At 35.5% G+C, this 14,683-nt stretch overlaps 1 protein-coding gene across 2 annotated transcripts in view; it reads left to right on the plus strand.

Moving 5' to 3' along the window:
• The window catches only part of MAP3K7 (mitogen-activated protein kinase kinase kinase 7), a 74,480-nt gene that overhangs the window by 20,974 nt on the left and 38,823 nt on the right, over window positions 1–14,683 (plus strand). For both annotated transcript variants that reach the window (XM_077750253.1, XM_077750255.1), the window contains exons 6-8: window positions 7,028–7,152; window positions 11,112–11,240; window positions 12,986–13,116. In XM_077750253.1, coding sequence (XP_077606379.1) covers window positions 7,028–7,152; window positions 11,112–11,240; window positions 12,986–13,116 — 385 coding nt within the window. The remainder of the gene's footprint in view (window positions 1–7,027; window positions 7,153–11,111; window positions 11,241–12,985; window positions 13,117–14,683) is intronic.

The following is a 14,683-nucleotide window of genomic DNA, read 5'->3' on the forward strand; positions in this document are numbered from 1 at the left end:
GCTTACATAAATAATTCTACAAGTCCAGTTGCTATATTATTATTGCTGGAAAACTGTTTATTCTGTGATTGAGAGGAGTTCCACAGAATGGGTGGCTCAGTCAGATAAGCATCCTTACTCGATTTCGGCTCAGGTCCTCGTCTCATTGGTTCGTGAGTTCAAGCCCCACATCAGACAGCACATCTGCACTGACCGCATGGAATCTGCTTGGGATTCTCTCTCACCCTCTTTCTGCTTCTCTCTCTCTCTCTCTCTCTCTCTCTCTCTCAAAATAAGTAAACTTTTAAAAAATGGCACCTGATGATTTGGTTAGGTATTTTTATATAATATTGACTTGTGTTTGTACCCCTATTTTATGAATCTTCTGCAGGTTCATTTCTGTAATACTTCAGAAATAAAAATGTGTTTTTGGTCCCAGTTGTGTGAATGAATGTAAGCCTGCAAAGACCACTTAGGTTCATATTTCAGTGAACTTTGAATGTCATGGTCATGGCTGATGACCTATCAAAATGTCATGAGTAAAGGAGTACTAATTGTAATAATAATAATATAAAAGTCATTCAGAATAAATTATCTTGATATACCAATATGAAACAAGGAAAACCAGTTAGAGTTCTTGGGTAAAGAGTAAAGGTGGAAAAAGAACAGTAAAACAGGAGACTTTCTGTTGAAGTAAATATAAAGGTAAATTGCATTTAGCATTCTTTCCACTTCAGTTAGCATAGAAGTATTTGTGACCTCATGGAGATGTATACAGTAGTTTATCTGGTTTATCCTAGTTATGTTGGACTGAAAAGAAACTAATTTGTTAATAATCTCTCCAGTTAGAATTGTAGTAAAAAGTTATATACAAAGAATTTATAAAATTTATAATTTGAATGAACTCTATTTCTGGTGTTGAGTATTACTACAGTGTGGTGGTATAGATTATCCTTATTTTCTGTTTGCCACCAAGAGGAAAACCTAAGTAAGATATGCTGTTTGGTGATTGTACTTGGTTAATACAGCGCTTAGGAAAGTCAGAATCTTAAGTCCAGAAAACTTTTTGGAAATCTTTCGTTAGGTCATTTTAACTGTAATAAAGTTACATTCCTCCTGCACATACATTCAAAACATAAAAACTTTTTTAGAAGTATGTTAAAAATAAGGACATTTAAGAAGTGCTTGGGTAGCTGAGTAGGTTAAGCATCTGACTTCAGCTCAAATCATGATCTCGTGGTTTATAGGTTTGAGCCCCATGTCAGACTGTGTCCTGACAGCTCAGTCTGGAGCCTGCTTCGGATTCTGTGGCTCCCTCTCTCTCTGCCCCTCTCCCACTCGCTCTCTGTCTCTTAAAAATGAATAAATGTTTTAAAAAAAGTTTCTTGAATAATAAAGACATTTAAAATAAGGATCATTTTTTTCTTCTATATTGGTTTGTTTTACCTTTGTTCTTTAATTAAATCATATGTTATTTTCAAATAATATATTCATGATTAAAAACAAATTCAAATAGCACAGAAAACTATAAAGCAGTATTTTCCTTCTTCCTGTTTCTACTCCTCAAAGGTAACCTCTATCTTGTTTCATTTTTTAAGCATGTATGATTTATATATGATGTGTTTTTTTCCCCACTTACATGGACAGCTTTTCGTATCAGTATATTCAGATATTTATCCCTTTATTTTTAATAGATAACAGTATATCGTATTACTTCTTAAATAAGTATTTGAAACTGTGCCTGTTCTTATAAGCCATCTTAGACTTGGAAGACTTGATTTATATATTGTTTTTAGAAAATACAGTGCTACTGAATCACTTGACGTTTTGAGATTCTATATAGTTTTTAATTCCCTAAAATTGGTGCTTCTCAAACTTCCCCACCCCCCAGAACAAAGTAATGATATAACCTCAGTAGTTCTAATAGGTACAGAGCCCAGTAAGCCTACTTAAGGAATAATTGCATGCAAATTTTACATTCAACTAGATATATTGTGTAGTTTGTTTTAAAGTCAATGTTAGGATGTTAGAAATACAGCTTTGTAAAAGTGACGGTCCAGGGAGAAGTGCTAGCTTTATCCTGGGGCTCTGTAGGCTCCCTCCCACTTATCCTAGCATACACTGATGTACCTGCAAGGTTTCATACCCTAGTTTGAAAAACACATAAAGTGAAGCCTTTAAAGCTATCCATTTAAATCCTGACAACTTATGTGTGCTGATAGAAATTGTATAGAAATGTGGCTTGGATTCTTATGCTCACATGTTAGAATTTTGACCCTCCAGCAATATGGCAAACCAGATCAACTGAAAAATCATCCAACAGCAAACACCCAGAGCTACTACATATTACAACAGGTATCTCTTCACATGCATAGGTCATCTCACAAGAAGATAAGGGAAATCATCAGGGAAAAAGATGGAGAGAACTGAATCCTGAGAGAATTGAACCAAGCATTGAAGCCAAGGACTCTGCTGTGAGCTTCTTTCAGTATAAAAAAATATAGTCTCCAGTTTTAATGGCTCTTATGTAACTGGAGACGGTCTTTTGTTCTGCACCAGGTGAAGTAGTACAACTGAGACTTCTTTATAAATTCACTATCTTTGGAGAGAACAACTTAAAAGTAGGCTAGGAAAAAAGTCAGTTTTCTGACTAGGCAGACTTATTTCTTAACAGAGCTGTCTCCCTTCATGGTGTTGTGAGTTTGAATTTGCCCTTCTTGCACAATCAAGAAAAATCCCAACAAGACAGGTTAAAAGTTTTGGGATTGGTGGTGTCCAATCCCAAGGGTAGTGTCCCAAGGGAGGGCATCTACTAGTAACTGAAACTTCATTTTAAAGTCCTATCCTTTCAGTCCAGGCTGTTAATTATTGCAGATTAAAATTGATCACATATAAAGCCACACCTGTGGGGCACCTGCTTGACTCTGATGGTTCAGCATCCGACTCTTGATTTTGGCTCAGGTCAGGATCCATGGGTTGTGGGATTAAACCTTGTGTCAGGGTACATGCTGAACATGGAACCTGCTTAAGATTCTCCTTTTTCCTCTCTCTGCTCTTTTCCCTGCTTATGCTCACATGTGTTGTGCTCTCTCTCGCTCTCAAAAAAAGAAAAATTTACCGCACCCGTAAACATTCAAATTATCTTGAAAGTCTGTAGAAATAACACAAAGCAGAATTAAGCCCTCAAATTTCAGATATTTGGACTTATCAATATGGAATATAAAATAATTATGGTAACAAAAAAAAAGAAAGAATTAAAATGTGCAAGGAGTAAAACTATTCAAAATGGCCAAAAGAACTAAATACAACATTTAGGAATAATTAAAAAATTTAAATAGATCTGAAATAGGTGACAAGAGAATTAGTGAGCTGTAAGATATATCTGCAGTTACCCAGATATATATGCAAAAGAAATAAATGAGAAAAATGGTAGGTTAAGGAATATAGGTAAAAGGAAAGACATGACTAAGAAGGCAGAACTCTGGTAGAAGAAAATAGGATGCGGAGAGATTATAATTTAAGAGGTTTAGCCAGGAATTTTCTGGACAAAGGAATTCTAAATGGGATAAATGAAAAGAAGTCTACCCTGTGACACACCTTAAGGAGGCCACAGAACAACAAAAACAAAGGGGAGATTTTTAAATCAGCTAATCAGAAAAGAGATTACAAAGGATTGACTGGTGGACTGAAATATAGTTTCCAGTACCATTAACGGAAGCTAGAAAACTAGAATCATAACTTCACAGAGCTGAGAAAAAATAGTTACCTACCCAGAATTGTGTACCTGCCCTAAATTATTTTTAAGGAGAAGGGTGCAAGTTAAAGACATTTTGATACAAAACCTGAGAGAATTTACCATACGTGGACCTTAATTGAAGGTATTTGGGAAAGAAGGAAAATGATTACACAGACAAGTATAAGGTTCAAGAAGGAATGGTGAAACAAAAGGAGTAAACATTAAAATGAATGTTGGCCATATAAAACAAAAATATATTTTTGCCTGTAAGAAAGGGATTCAAAATAAAGAATTATTTCTACTGTCCAAAGATTAACCCACATGACCGTAAGTCTTTTAGGTAAGAATGAGAGTGATTTACATATTTTTTAAATGTTTAGTTAGCTCTTTTTAATAATCTAATAAAAATAGTCTTTTACGTCCATAGTTCTTTTTACACTTTCAAAATGCCTTGTATATTTCAGTTCGTATAGGACTAACAAGTTACATTGGGATATAAAAAGCTTAAGACTCTGAGTATCAGGGTGTTTGGAATCATAATAGCTGGGAATATTAGTTGTTTTAACACAAGCTGCTGTAGCTCATACTGGGCTTATCACAGTAGAAATGTATTGTTTGTGCATGTGAAATCCAAAACCGGTGTTCTTGTTTGGCAGATGGTCTTCCGTATGGTCATTCAAGGACCCAGAGAGGCTCCCTCCATCTTGTATGTCTGCTATCCTCCAGGACTCTGGGAACTTAGGCAGTCAGCCAGCAGATAAAGAAAGAGAATGGAGATCACATGAGAGATTTTTTTGAGCCACACCTAGAAGTAACCCTACCTCTACCCACTTGTCAATGGCTACAGCTCAGTCTTAGCTACATCTAGAGGATCAGAAAAGTCTTGTGTGCCCCAGAGGAATTAGAGAATGGCTTTTATAAGAAGCTGGCCAGTCCTGGTTACCTGAAGTATTTACTGCTCTAACCACAGGTTAGAACCAGTCACTGTTCATTGCCAGTCAAACATCCCAAAGGCTCTTCCAGCCACCATCTAGTTCACAGTCCAGGATCTCAGGATGACATGCCTTGCTCTCCATCTGGTCTAGGTGTTGCCCCTTAAAGTCATTTGGAAAGGAATTAAAAGGACAAGTTTATCTGTCACCTCTCCACCTCTTTCTCCCAACTCACACAATACATAATGGCAGAAAAACAATAATCAGTCAAAGCTTCCACTGACAAAAGAGAAGCATGGAGGCATACAGCAGTTACTGGTCTGTTCCCCTGCCCTGGATTTGTGAGAGTGGCCTTGATCAGACCTTGATTTTTACCTTGGAAAGAACTCCTTTATCCATTGCTCATGACTCTAAGTTTTACTCTTTTCTAGTCTCCTTGTGCATTTTCATACCATGTCAGGCGTGGGTGTTGGCATATACTGTCCTCAGAAGCTGTATAGTTTACATACGCTACACTCTGCTTATGTAGATCTGGGGTCTTGAGGATTGTTGTTAAGACTTATAACCATCAAACTTTTCATTAGAAACTTGTTCCTTTGGCAATATTAACGTCTTCAAAAGTAGGCTTGTGATCTCTGTGGTTCCAGTTTCATGTACCTATGACTATTACCAGATTTCTTTCTTAGACAAAATCTTGAACCTGGTTTACTTCATTTCTGGCCACATTAGCTTTTCTCAGCTGAATAGAGACACCTTGAAGCCATTAAGTTTCATTGGGAAGTACCCTCTCTTACTTTGTTCTTTGCTGCAGTACTGAGTCTTCATGGGCCTTTGTCAGTCTTATTTCCTTCTGTTTGGAATCTAGAAGCAATCAGCTTTTACAGTCCTTTAGGACCACAAATATCATAGCAGACTGATTTTACCAAATGTTTTGCCATGTCATTACATGGATCTTTCCAGCCTCCAATTTTAGCTTTCTTGCTGCCTACTAAGCTTATATTAAATACAGTATATTAGATTTTTGTTACAATACCACCCACTTCTTTTTTTTATGTTTATTTTTGAGAGAGCAAGGAAGCACAAGTTGGGGAGGGGCAGAGAGACAGGGAGACAGAAGATTTAAAGCAGACTATGCACTGACAGCAGTGAGCCCAGTGTGGGGCTTGAACTCACAAACTGCGAGACGACAACCTGAGCCAAAGTCGAATGTTCAACTAACTGAGCCACCCAAGCACCCCTGCGCCATCCACTTCTATGCCATTTTCTTGTATTGGTTAGAGTGGCACTGTTGTAATAGATGAGCTTTAAAATCTCATGGCTTTACAAAATAGTTTTTTATTCCTTTACTCATATGAAGTCCAAAAAGAATGTTTTTGATAAGTGAGCAGTTTTTCAGATGGTGGCTCAGAATCTCAGACTTCTGTCTTGTAATTCAAAATCCTCTGCATGCAGTAGCATACGAGGAGAGGAAAAGGAGTATTTTTGTATGTGGGAGATTTTTATGGCCAGGCTCGAAAGTGAAGTACATAACTTTTACCCACAATCCATTGGCTAGAATGGATGAACAGCCACATCTAACTGCTCAGAAATCTAAAAAATGTAATCTTTTTTGCCCAGGAGGGAAAGGAAATAGGGTCAGTGAACAGTCTGGATACATTAGGCTAAACTAAAGACTCATTTCTGTTCACCATAAGATCAATAAGAACAAAACAAGTCTCTACATATTTGGACCATGTTCCACAGTAAGACATACTTGATAAGTCTGTCATGTGTACATATTAAGGTGTATAAAACAGCAACAACATACATGAAACAATATTTAATCTTACTAGTTGTGATGCACTTTGATATTTTCTATTCTGTTTTTTAAAATGCTGTCATAGTCTGCTGAATCAATTTTGTAACCCAGGTTTCCAGATCTCTAGTCTAGATTTTATGATCTAGATTTTATGACTGGGTTTCTGCCTGCAGCTTGAAAAATGCTGCAACAGATAGATTAAGTTTAGGGGGCAAGTAATTTATGAAGGTATTGAAATCCAACCGCTTTCATTTCCAGAAACCATAGTGTTGACTTAGAACTTTGTAAAACCCCATGTGTTTTTCTTGGCCCAGAGAGATGCTTAGGAAAGATTATGGAGATAGAGATGGAAGCATCAAAATGTGGGTCTAGCAGTTTCCCTAATAGAACTAGGTTAAGGTCAAGGTTAAGTTAATTTTTGCTAATATTCCTCTGAACCATTAAGCTTTTAGAGTGACCAGGAAGCATTTGGCAGATGTTGAATAGTGACATTTTGCTTAATGCTTTCTATTTCCACAAACATCTTTTTTGTAGGAATCAAGTACTGGTCTTGTAAACTTTGTTTTTGTTTTTTGTAAACAGCTTGCTGCTGGTTGCAGGGGGGACAGTTTTAAAAATCTGTGACTTTGGTACAGCCTGTGACATTCAGACACACATGACCAATAACAAAGGCAGTGCTGCTTGGATGGCACCTGAAGTTTTTGAAGGTAAAGTGACAAAAGCATGTTATGATTGATAATCTGCCTTCTTACTCCGTGTACATTCTATATGTATTTATGGTTTTACCCTGTCTCCATGGTTTTACTTCTGCATAGTACATATAAACTGTATAAAGCATATACAGTTAACCCTTGAACAATGTGGAGTTTAGTGACACTAATTGCCCCATGCAGTTGGAAATCCACATGTAACTTGTGACTTCCCCAAATATAACTACTAATAGTCTACTGTTGACCAAAAGCCTTAGTAATAACATAAACACTTGATTAGCACACATATTTTATTTATGTATCATATAATGTATTCTTACAATAAAATAAGCTGAGAAAAGAAAATTTATTAAGATAATAAGGAAAGTACGTTTACGTATTATACTGTATTTATAAAAGTAATCCGTGTATAAATCCAGTATTCATGGGTGCTGTACTAAAGTCTATGGAGGTAGTAAATAAATACAGCCCTAGATCATAGTAAGATTTATATTGTCTAGCAATGTTCAAGGCAATTTCAAGCATATGTTCAGTCAAGCCTCATTTTCATATTCTGTTGCAACTGTAAAAATAACCTATTTGTTACCCTAAAATCAGTATTCTTGGCGCTTTCATGGTTATTTGTGATCATGTATGGAGCGGGGCAAAATTGTGAGTCATCCAACACGTGTTCCCAGCTGAGGAACAAGACAACACACCACCTTCTTATTTCAGCTCTCATACTGGGTTTTTTTATGATCTACATAGTGCCACATTTTAAAAAAATTTTTATGTGCTTTTTGTTGGTGATTTTATTGTTTAAGATGGCCTCCAAGAGCAGCATTGAAGTGTTCTAGTGTTTCTAAGTATAATAAGACTCATATGTCTTAAAGAGAAAAAAATGCATGTTAGCTAATCTTTATTCAGGTATGATTTATAGTGCAATTCCATGAGTTCAATATTAAGAATCCACAATATATATTAAATAAGGTGTTTTAAACAGAAACACATATAAAACAAGGTTATGTATTGACCAGTTGACATTAAGAGGCTCACAGGAACCTAACTCTGATTGCCCCTATGAGCAAATGATTCAGCATTCACTAATACAGTCTTCACAGAAACTTTATAGAACAAAATTACCAGGAATAACAGACTCAACTGTACTTTTGTATTGGTTTCCTAGCAATTAAAAATTGACAGTCTAAAGTCTAAATGAGCATGCCTTTTGGAATACAAGTAATTTGGCAGAAATAGGATACTAAGACAAGTAAAGAAAAAGCTTATGTTTACTTTCTTTTTTTAAGTTTATTTATTTTGAGAGGGAGAACAAGTGGGGGGAGGGATAAAGAGAGGGGTAGAAAGAGTATCCTAAGCAGGCTTCATGATGTCAGCACTGAGCTGGACACAGGGCCCAATCTCAAGAAACAATGAGATCATGACCTGAGCCAAAGTCAAGAGTCGGACGCTTAAGTGACTGAGCCACCAAGGCACCCCTGTTGACTTTCTTTTACATCTCCGTATCTCACTCAAGTTCTTAAAGAGAGTGATCTATAAATTTCATGGTAGGTTTCTGTATGAAAACATCAGGCTATCTGTTAAATGAGAAAAGTTGAACCGAAGGTGTGTGATTTGAATTTAGGAAGTATGAGTGTCTGTATAATATAGATAGGTTTAATAATCATGTTTTGTTTATGACATTTCTTTTATTTTTGATGAATTTAAAGATTTTTGTTTCTTTGTTTACAGCCATGTGAGAGAAAGAGAAATTTGCTGTGTACATGGTCACTTGAGTGGACCTATTTTGCCCTAAAATTCAAAAAGCAAATGGACCAGCAAATGTTAAATGATACAAAATTAAATAATGCCTCATATTTTTAAGTTCATATACAGAATACGTGGTTTTAAACTATTTAAAATATGTTTTTGTGTTAAAATAACATAGTATTACTATAGTATGGAAAGCAAAAAGATTTGTTTATACAAAAGAGCCCAGAAATAAAAGTTACTTTTAAATTTTATTTATTTATTTATAAAAATAGTTTATTGTCAAGTTGGTTTCCATATAACACTCAGTGCTCATCCCCACAAGTGCCCTCCTCAATGCCCATCATCCCCCTTCCACTCCCCCCCACACCATCAGCCCTCAGTTTGTTCTCCTCATTCAAGAGTCTCTCATGGTTTGCCTCCCTCCCTCTCCCCCACTATTTTTCCCCTTCTTCTCCCCGATGGTCTTCCGTTAAGTTCCTCCTAATTCTCCTTTTAATGTTTATTTATTTATTTTTATTATTTAAATATTCTTTTTATTTTTTATTTTTTTTTTTACAAATAGTTTGTCAAGTTGGTTTCCATATAACACCCAGTGCTCATCCCCACAAGCACCCTCCTCCATGCCCATAACTCCCCTTCACTCCCCCCCACCCATCTGCCCTCAGTTTGTTCTCCTCATTCAAGAGTCTCTCATGGTTTGCCTCCCTCCTCTCCCCCACTTTTTTTCTCCTTCTTCTCCTCCATGGTCTTCCGTTAAATTCCTCCTAATTCTCCTTTTAATATTTAAAGTAACAAAACTCATACTATTAAGCTAGACTTCTTCATTTCTGAAAGATGTCACCACGTTTAGCCCACGTTAGATTGTAATATCATTTTAATGCTTTCAGTGTGCTTAGTGCATGTGTAATACATATGGTAAGTACATGTGTAGCTGTCATTGTTATAATTGTTCATTGTTACAGTGGGTTTTTTGTGGGTTTGGGCTGTTTATTTTGCTGATTTAGTGATCCTATAAATTTTGCAGTGTAATCTGCTTACTATAGATTTGTTATCCATAATTTTCACTGCTTATAACTTTTAAGTTTGCAAATTAAATTAAATTTTATCTTGCCAGATATTGAAAAGAAGATCTTATCACTAAGTTAGAAATTTCTTCTGCTTTGATAGTAGAGTAGCTCTATCCATCAAAAGAATGAATGGGAGAATGGAATACTACATGGCAATGAGAAACAATGAAATCTGGCCATGTGTAGCAACACGGATGGACCTTGAGGGTGTTATGCTGAGCGAAATAAGTCAGGCAGAGAAGGACAAATATCATACGTTTGCACGTATAGGAGGATTAGGAGGAACTTGACGGAGGAACAAGGGGGAGAAGAAGGGGGGAAATGGTGGGGGAAAGGGAGAGAGGCAAACCATGAGAGACTCTTGAATGCTGACAAAAACTGAGGACTGATGGATGTGGGGGGGAGGAGGGATGGGCATGGAGGAGGACACTTGTGGGGATGAGCACTGAGTGTTATGTGGAAACTAATTTGACGACAAACTATTTGTAAAAAAAATAAATAAATAAATAAAATAAAAATGAATGACCTTTAATGAAAAAAAAAAAAAAGAATGAATGGGAGAAGAAAATTTAAGATTAAAAAATTACAGAATGTACAAATGTCCCATACTGTGCCGCAGGGAAAGTATAGGTCTAAATAAATAAAAGAAAGGTGCTATGCCTCTCAATGAAAAGGTAGAAAATGACCAACTTTCTAAAGGGATTTTTTTAGGGGCACCTGGGTGGCTCAGTTGGTTGGGTGTCTAACTTTGGCTCAGGTCATGATCTCAAAGCTTGTGGGTTCAAGCCCTGCTTGAGGCTCTGTGCTGACAGCTAGCTCAGACCCTGGTGCTTGCTTCAGATTCTGTATCTCCGTCTCTCTCTCTGACCCTCCTCTGTCCATGCTGTCTCTGTCTCTCAGAAATAAATAAAACATTAAAAAAAATTTTTAAAGGATTTTTTTTAGTGCATTAATTCTCAATTCATTAAATAAATGAATTTGTTGCAGAGACTTAAGTTACTTCACAAAGTAATTTCTCAGCTCTGCATGCAGCATCCTCCTGTTTTTGTACACAGTGCTCATTCTTAAAATTTATGAAAGCAGTTGTTTCTGTAAGTCATGTGGAAAAAAGTCTTGAAATTATACCACCTTTTTTTCTAGGTAGCAATTACAGTGAAAAATGTGATGTCTTCAGCTGGGGTATTATCCTGTGGGAAGTAATAACACGTCGGAAACCCTTTGATGAGATTGGTGGCCCAGCTTTCCGTATCATGTGGGCTGTTCATAATGGTTCGTAAAAAAATTTTTTTTCTTTAATATATTTTGTATATTTTCTGCCTGGAAAACTGTATCTACCTCAAAGAAGATCATTTATCCCTAACATTAAAACGTCCAGTTCTTTGTTACCAGAATACTTTACTACCATCAGTCTCCTGTACTCTTCCCCACTCCCCCAGAATCAGTGAGGACAGCGCGGACAGTGGTCCTATCCTTAGAGCAAGGCTGAGGAGGTCTGCTGATTAGGGAAAGGCCATCAGTACAGCCTGAGCCAACTACTTATGATGGCTTTCTCCGGGGGATGGAGAAGCACTGGGTTAGACTCTGGGGAGAAAGTAAAATTTAAAAAATAAAGAAGTAAAAGCACTTCTCATGATCAAGGTAGTTGAGGGAGGGTATAGCCTTTTCTCTTGAAGAAGCAAAGAATAATAATAAGAGTTGTTACTTAAGCTATTCATAAAAGCAAAACACTGAGTTCTTCACATATTCTTTCTTTTTTATCTCTCATCCATCCTTATGAAGGGGCTATTATTGCCTCATTTTACAGTTTTATAGATTAGGAAACTGAGACCTAAACAGGGAAAGGAAGTTGCCCAAGGCCACCAGATTAGTAAGTGATATTGCTGGGATTCACATCCAGATCTTTGTGACTCTCAGTGCCTATATTTGAAAGTTATATTCATATATGAACTCCGTTTCTTTGCATCCCTCCTGCTCCTTTTAGACCTGTTGTTATGTTTCTAACCATTTATGATGATAATAATCAAGTTACTTCACATTTGATTTGGAAAAATAAACTCTTCATGAAGAGAAACTGTTTAATTTCTTAAATTTTACATCACTCTCTAATTTCTATCAGAAATTGGTTGTAATTGTTCTGATTATGGCATTTTAGTTTTATTGGCATTTAATACAGTATTCCACAAATCCTACAAATACGTGCCTAACTAGGTCATTAATAGACTTGTCAAACAGTGCCATGATCTGAGTAATCTTAAGTTTTGTTTACCAGTTTCCTATACTACCTTTCATTTTACTAAAATGTCATTGTAGAGAATGGAGCACTGACAAGATAGTTTTTCTTTTTCTCTCTGTCAGTTGTCAGTACATAATTGACAGTGAAGTGAGGAATAAAAGAACTAACTTGTTAGTTGGTGAAATTACAAAAGTTTCATTATATTTGAGGCTTTCTTTAAGTTAGGGACCTCACTAATAATATTATGGTCTTGGTAATTACATAAAAGTTGATAGTTTTCAGCTTGTGAAATGATGGATTCACAGCAGCCAAAAAAGGTCTGCCACCAACAAAAGAGTCATTTAGAGGTCAGTGAGTATGACACCATAGTAATGACTTTTTTGATATGGAAGATTTTTCAAACACATTTGAAATTTTTGCAGTGAATCTGAAAATATAGTTCAAGGAAGATTACTTTAAGCTATCATTTTATTTTCTTAATAAAACACCCACTAAGACATTATTATTTGTTCAAAGAACAGTGTTAGAGCAAATGAAATATTATTAATTCTCAGTCTCTTACCATAATGCTTATAAAAATTTAACTTTGCAAAAAGTATACTTCCCGTTTATGAAAATATAATGTTAACCTAATAGACCAAAAAATAATGTACTTTTATTATTCCAAAATAAATCTTAAATTATGATACCTATAAAATACTATATTGGAAATACATATAAAAAGCTTACACCATTCTTTGGGTAAATACATTCTTTCCCCCCCTCTAATTTTCAATTATAGGTACTCGACCACCACTGATCAAAAATTTACCTAAGCCCATTGAGAGCCTGATGACTCGTTGTTGGTCTAAAGATCCTTCTCAGCGCCCTTCAATGGAGGAAATTGTGAAAATAATGACTCACTTGATGCGGGTATAATCCTTCTTTTGAGGGGCTTTGGATTTAGGGGAATTTGATGTATACTGAGTTTGAATGGGACTTTAAAGATATACTTCTTTTTCTGCTTTATACTTTCTGTATTGCCCAAGTTAGAATGGGTGTTTATTCCTCATATAATCAGAGGAGGAAATGTTATTTTGGAAAAAAAAAAATCTACTTTATAATGGGAAGATGGCTAGACTAGATTTCTGGGCTTGGTATTTCCTCCTGTGTAACTTCGTGGACAAATGTATTTGTTTTGGGGGGCTGTTGCTTCAACTGTAATGTGAGAGAAGCTGAATTAGATGTGTTTACAGGACTTAGGTATAATCTGACTCTAATACTTGCCAAACTAAATTTTAAGTTTTCTTGAGTGCAGGTCTTCTTCAGTCATTTATCTGCAGGGCAAGAGAACCGTTGCATTCCCAGACACCTTTATTTAAATGATTTTTACCTTCTGGTTTTTCATTGTATATTGTTAGCTTTTCGTTTGCCATTAAAAAGTTAAACTTCTAGGATTTATGGAATTTTTAAATTTAGAAGAACCCTTTTAAATGATTAACAAAATTTCTTAGTCTATAAACAAACACTTTTAGAATTATTAGAATAATATTAGGCCTCTAGTTTTTAGTGGACTAACAAAATCTATTAAGCGCTACTTTGACTTAAAAGTTCACATGTGAAAAGTCCCTGAATTTTAGAACAGTTTGCTCACTAGAAGAACCCTTCAAGCTCCTTAAATATATACTTCCTAAATGGCCAAAGATTTGCTTATTCTATTGAAACCAAGCTTGAACTCATCTGATTAAAACTTCCCATCATATGTGGGTACCAGCTGTATATAGAATCATAGGCCCTAAATATATGGTCATAATAAAACAACTTAGTCTCCTTAATCAGATACCTTAAAACATTGGGATACATAAATTGTTCAAGTTAGGATTCTACTTACATTTGCTTTGTCTGATTTGAAAAGAAAACCTTCCTTTTTTCCTAAATTCTACTAGTTATCCAGCAAAAATTTCCAATATTACATCTCCAGTTTATAGAGGAACAGCCATAATCTATCTCTGATATTCAAAATATTAGTTCTAACAATTATCCTATGATGTAACAGGCTCAGTTGCCAGACTAACCATAATTTCAACAATTTGGAAGTTTATGTCACTGCTGTGAGACCATAAGTACATTTTATATAATTATGAGGAGTCATACTATTTCCTTTGTTCCTTTACAGAAATATATGCGTTTTCTTCAAAACTATCTAGGCTCTATGTAAAGTAGATCCTAATGTAGATACATGGCATTGATCATAGCAGAAATTCAAAAGAGTAGAACATTATTGCCATCTTTGTAAAAACTTAAAATCAAAAACTTAAGGTACATACTGAGTTTAAGTATCTATAAATTCAGTATATGCCTTACAGAAAATAAAGCAGGACTTTGCTACTTTCAGATCCCAGGACAAAGAAATAATTAATGTATATTCTCCAAGTTAATTCTTACAGGATTTAATTTGTATTAAAGAAATTTTAAATTATAATTTACTTTTTCATATATA

This window comes from Crocuta crocuta, unplaced genomic scaffold (assembly GCF_008692635.1).
Source record: "Crocuta crocuta isolate KB4526 unplaced genomic scaffold, BGI_CrCroc_1.0 scaffold9, whole genome shotgun sequence".
NCBI classification, from domain to species: Eukaryota; Metazoa; Chordata; class Mammalia; order Carnivora; family Hyaenidae; genus Crocuta; species Crocuta crocuta.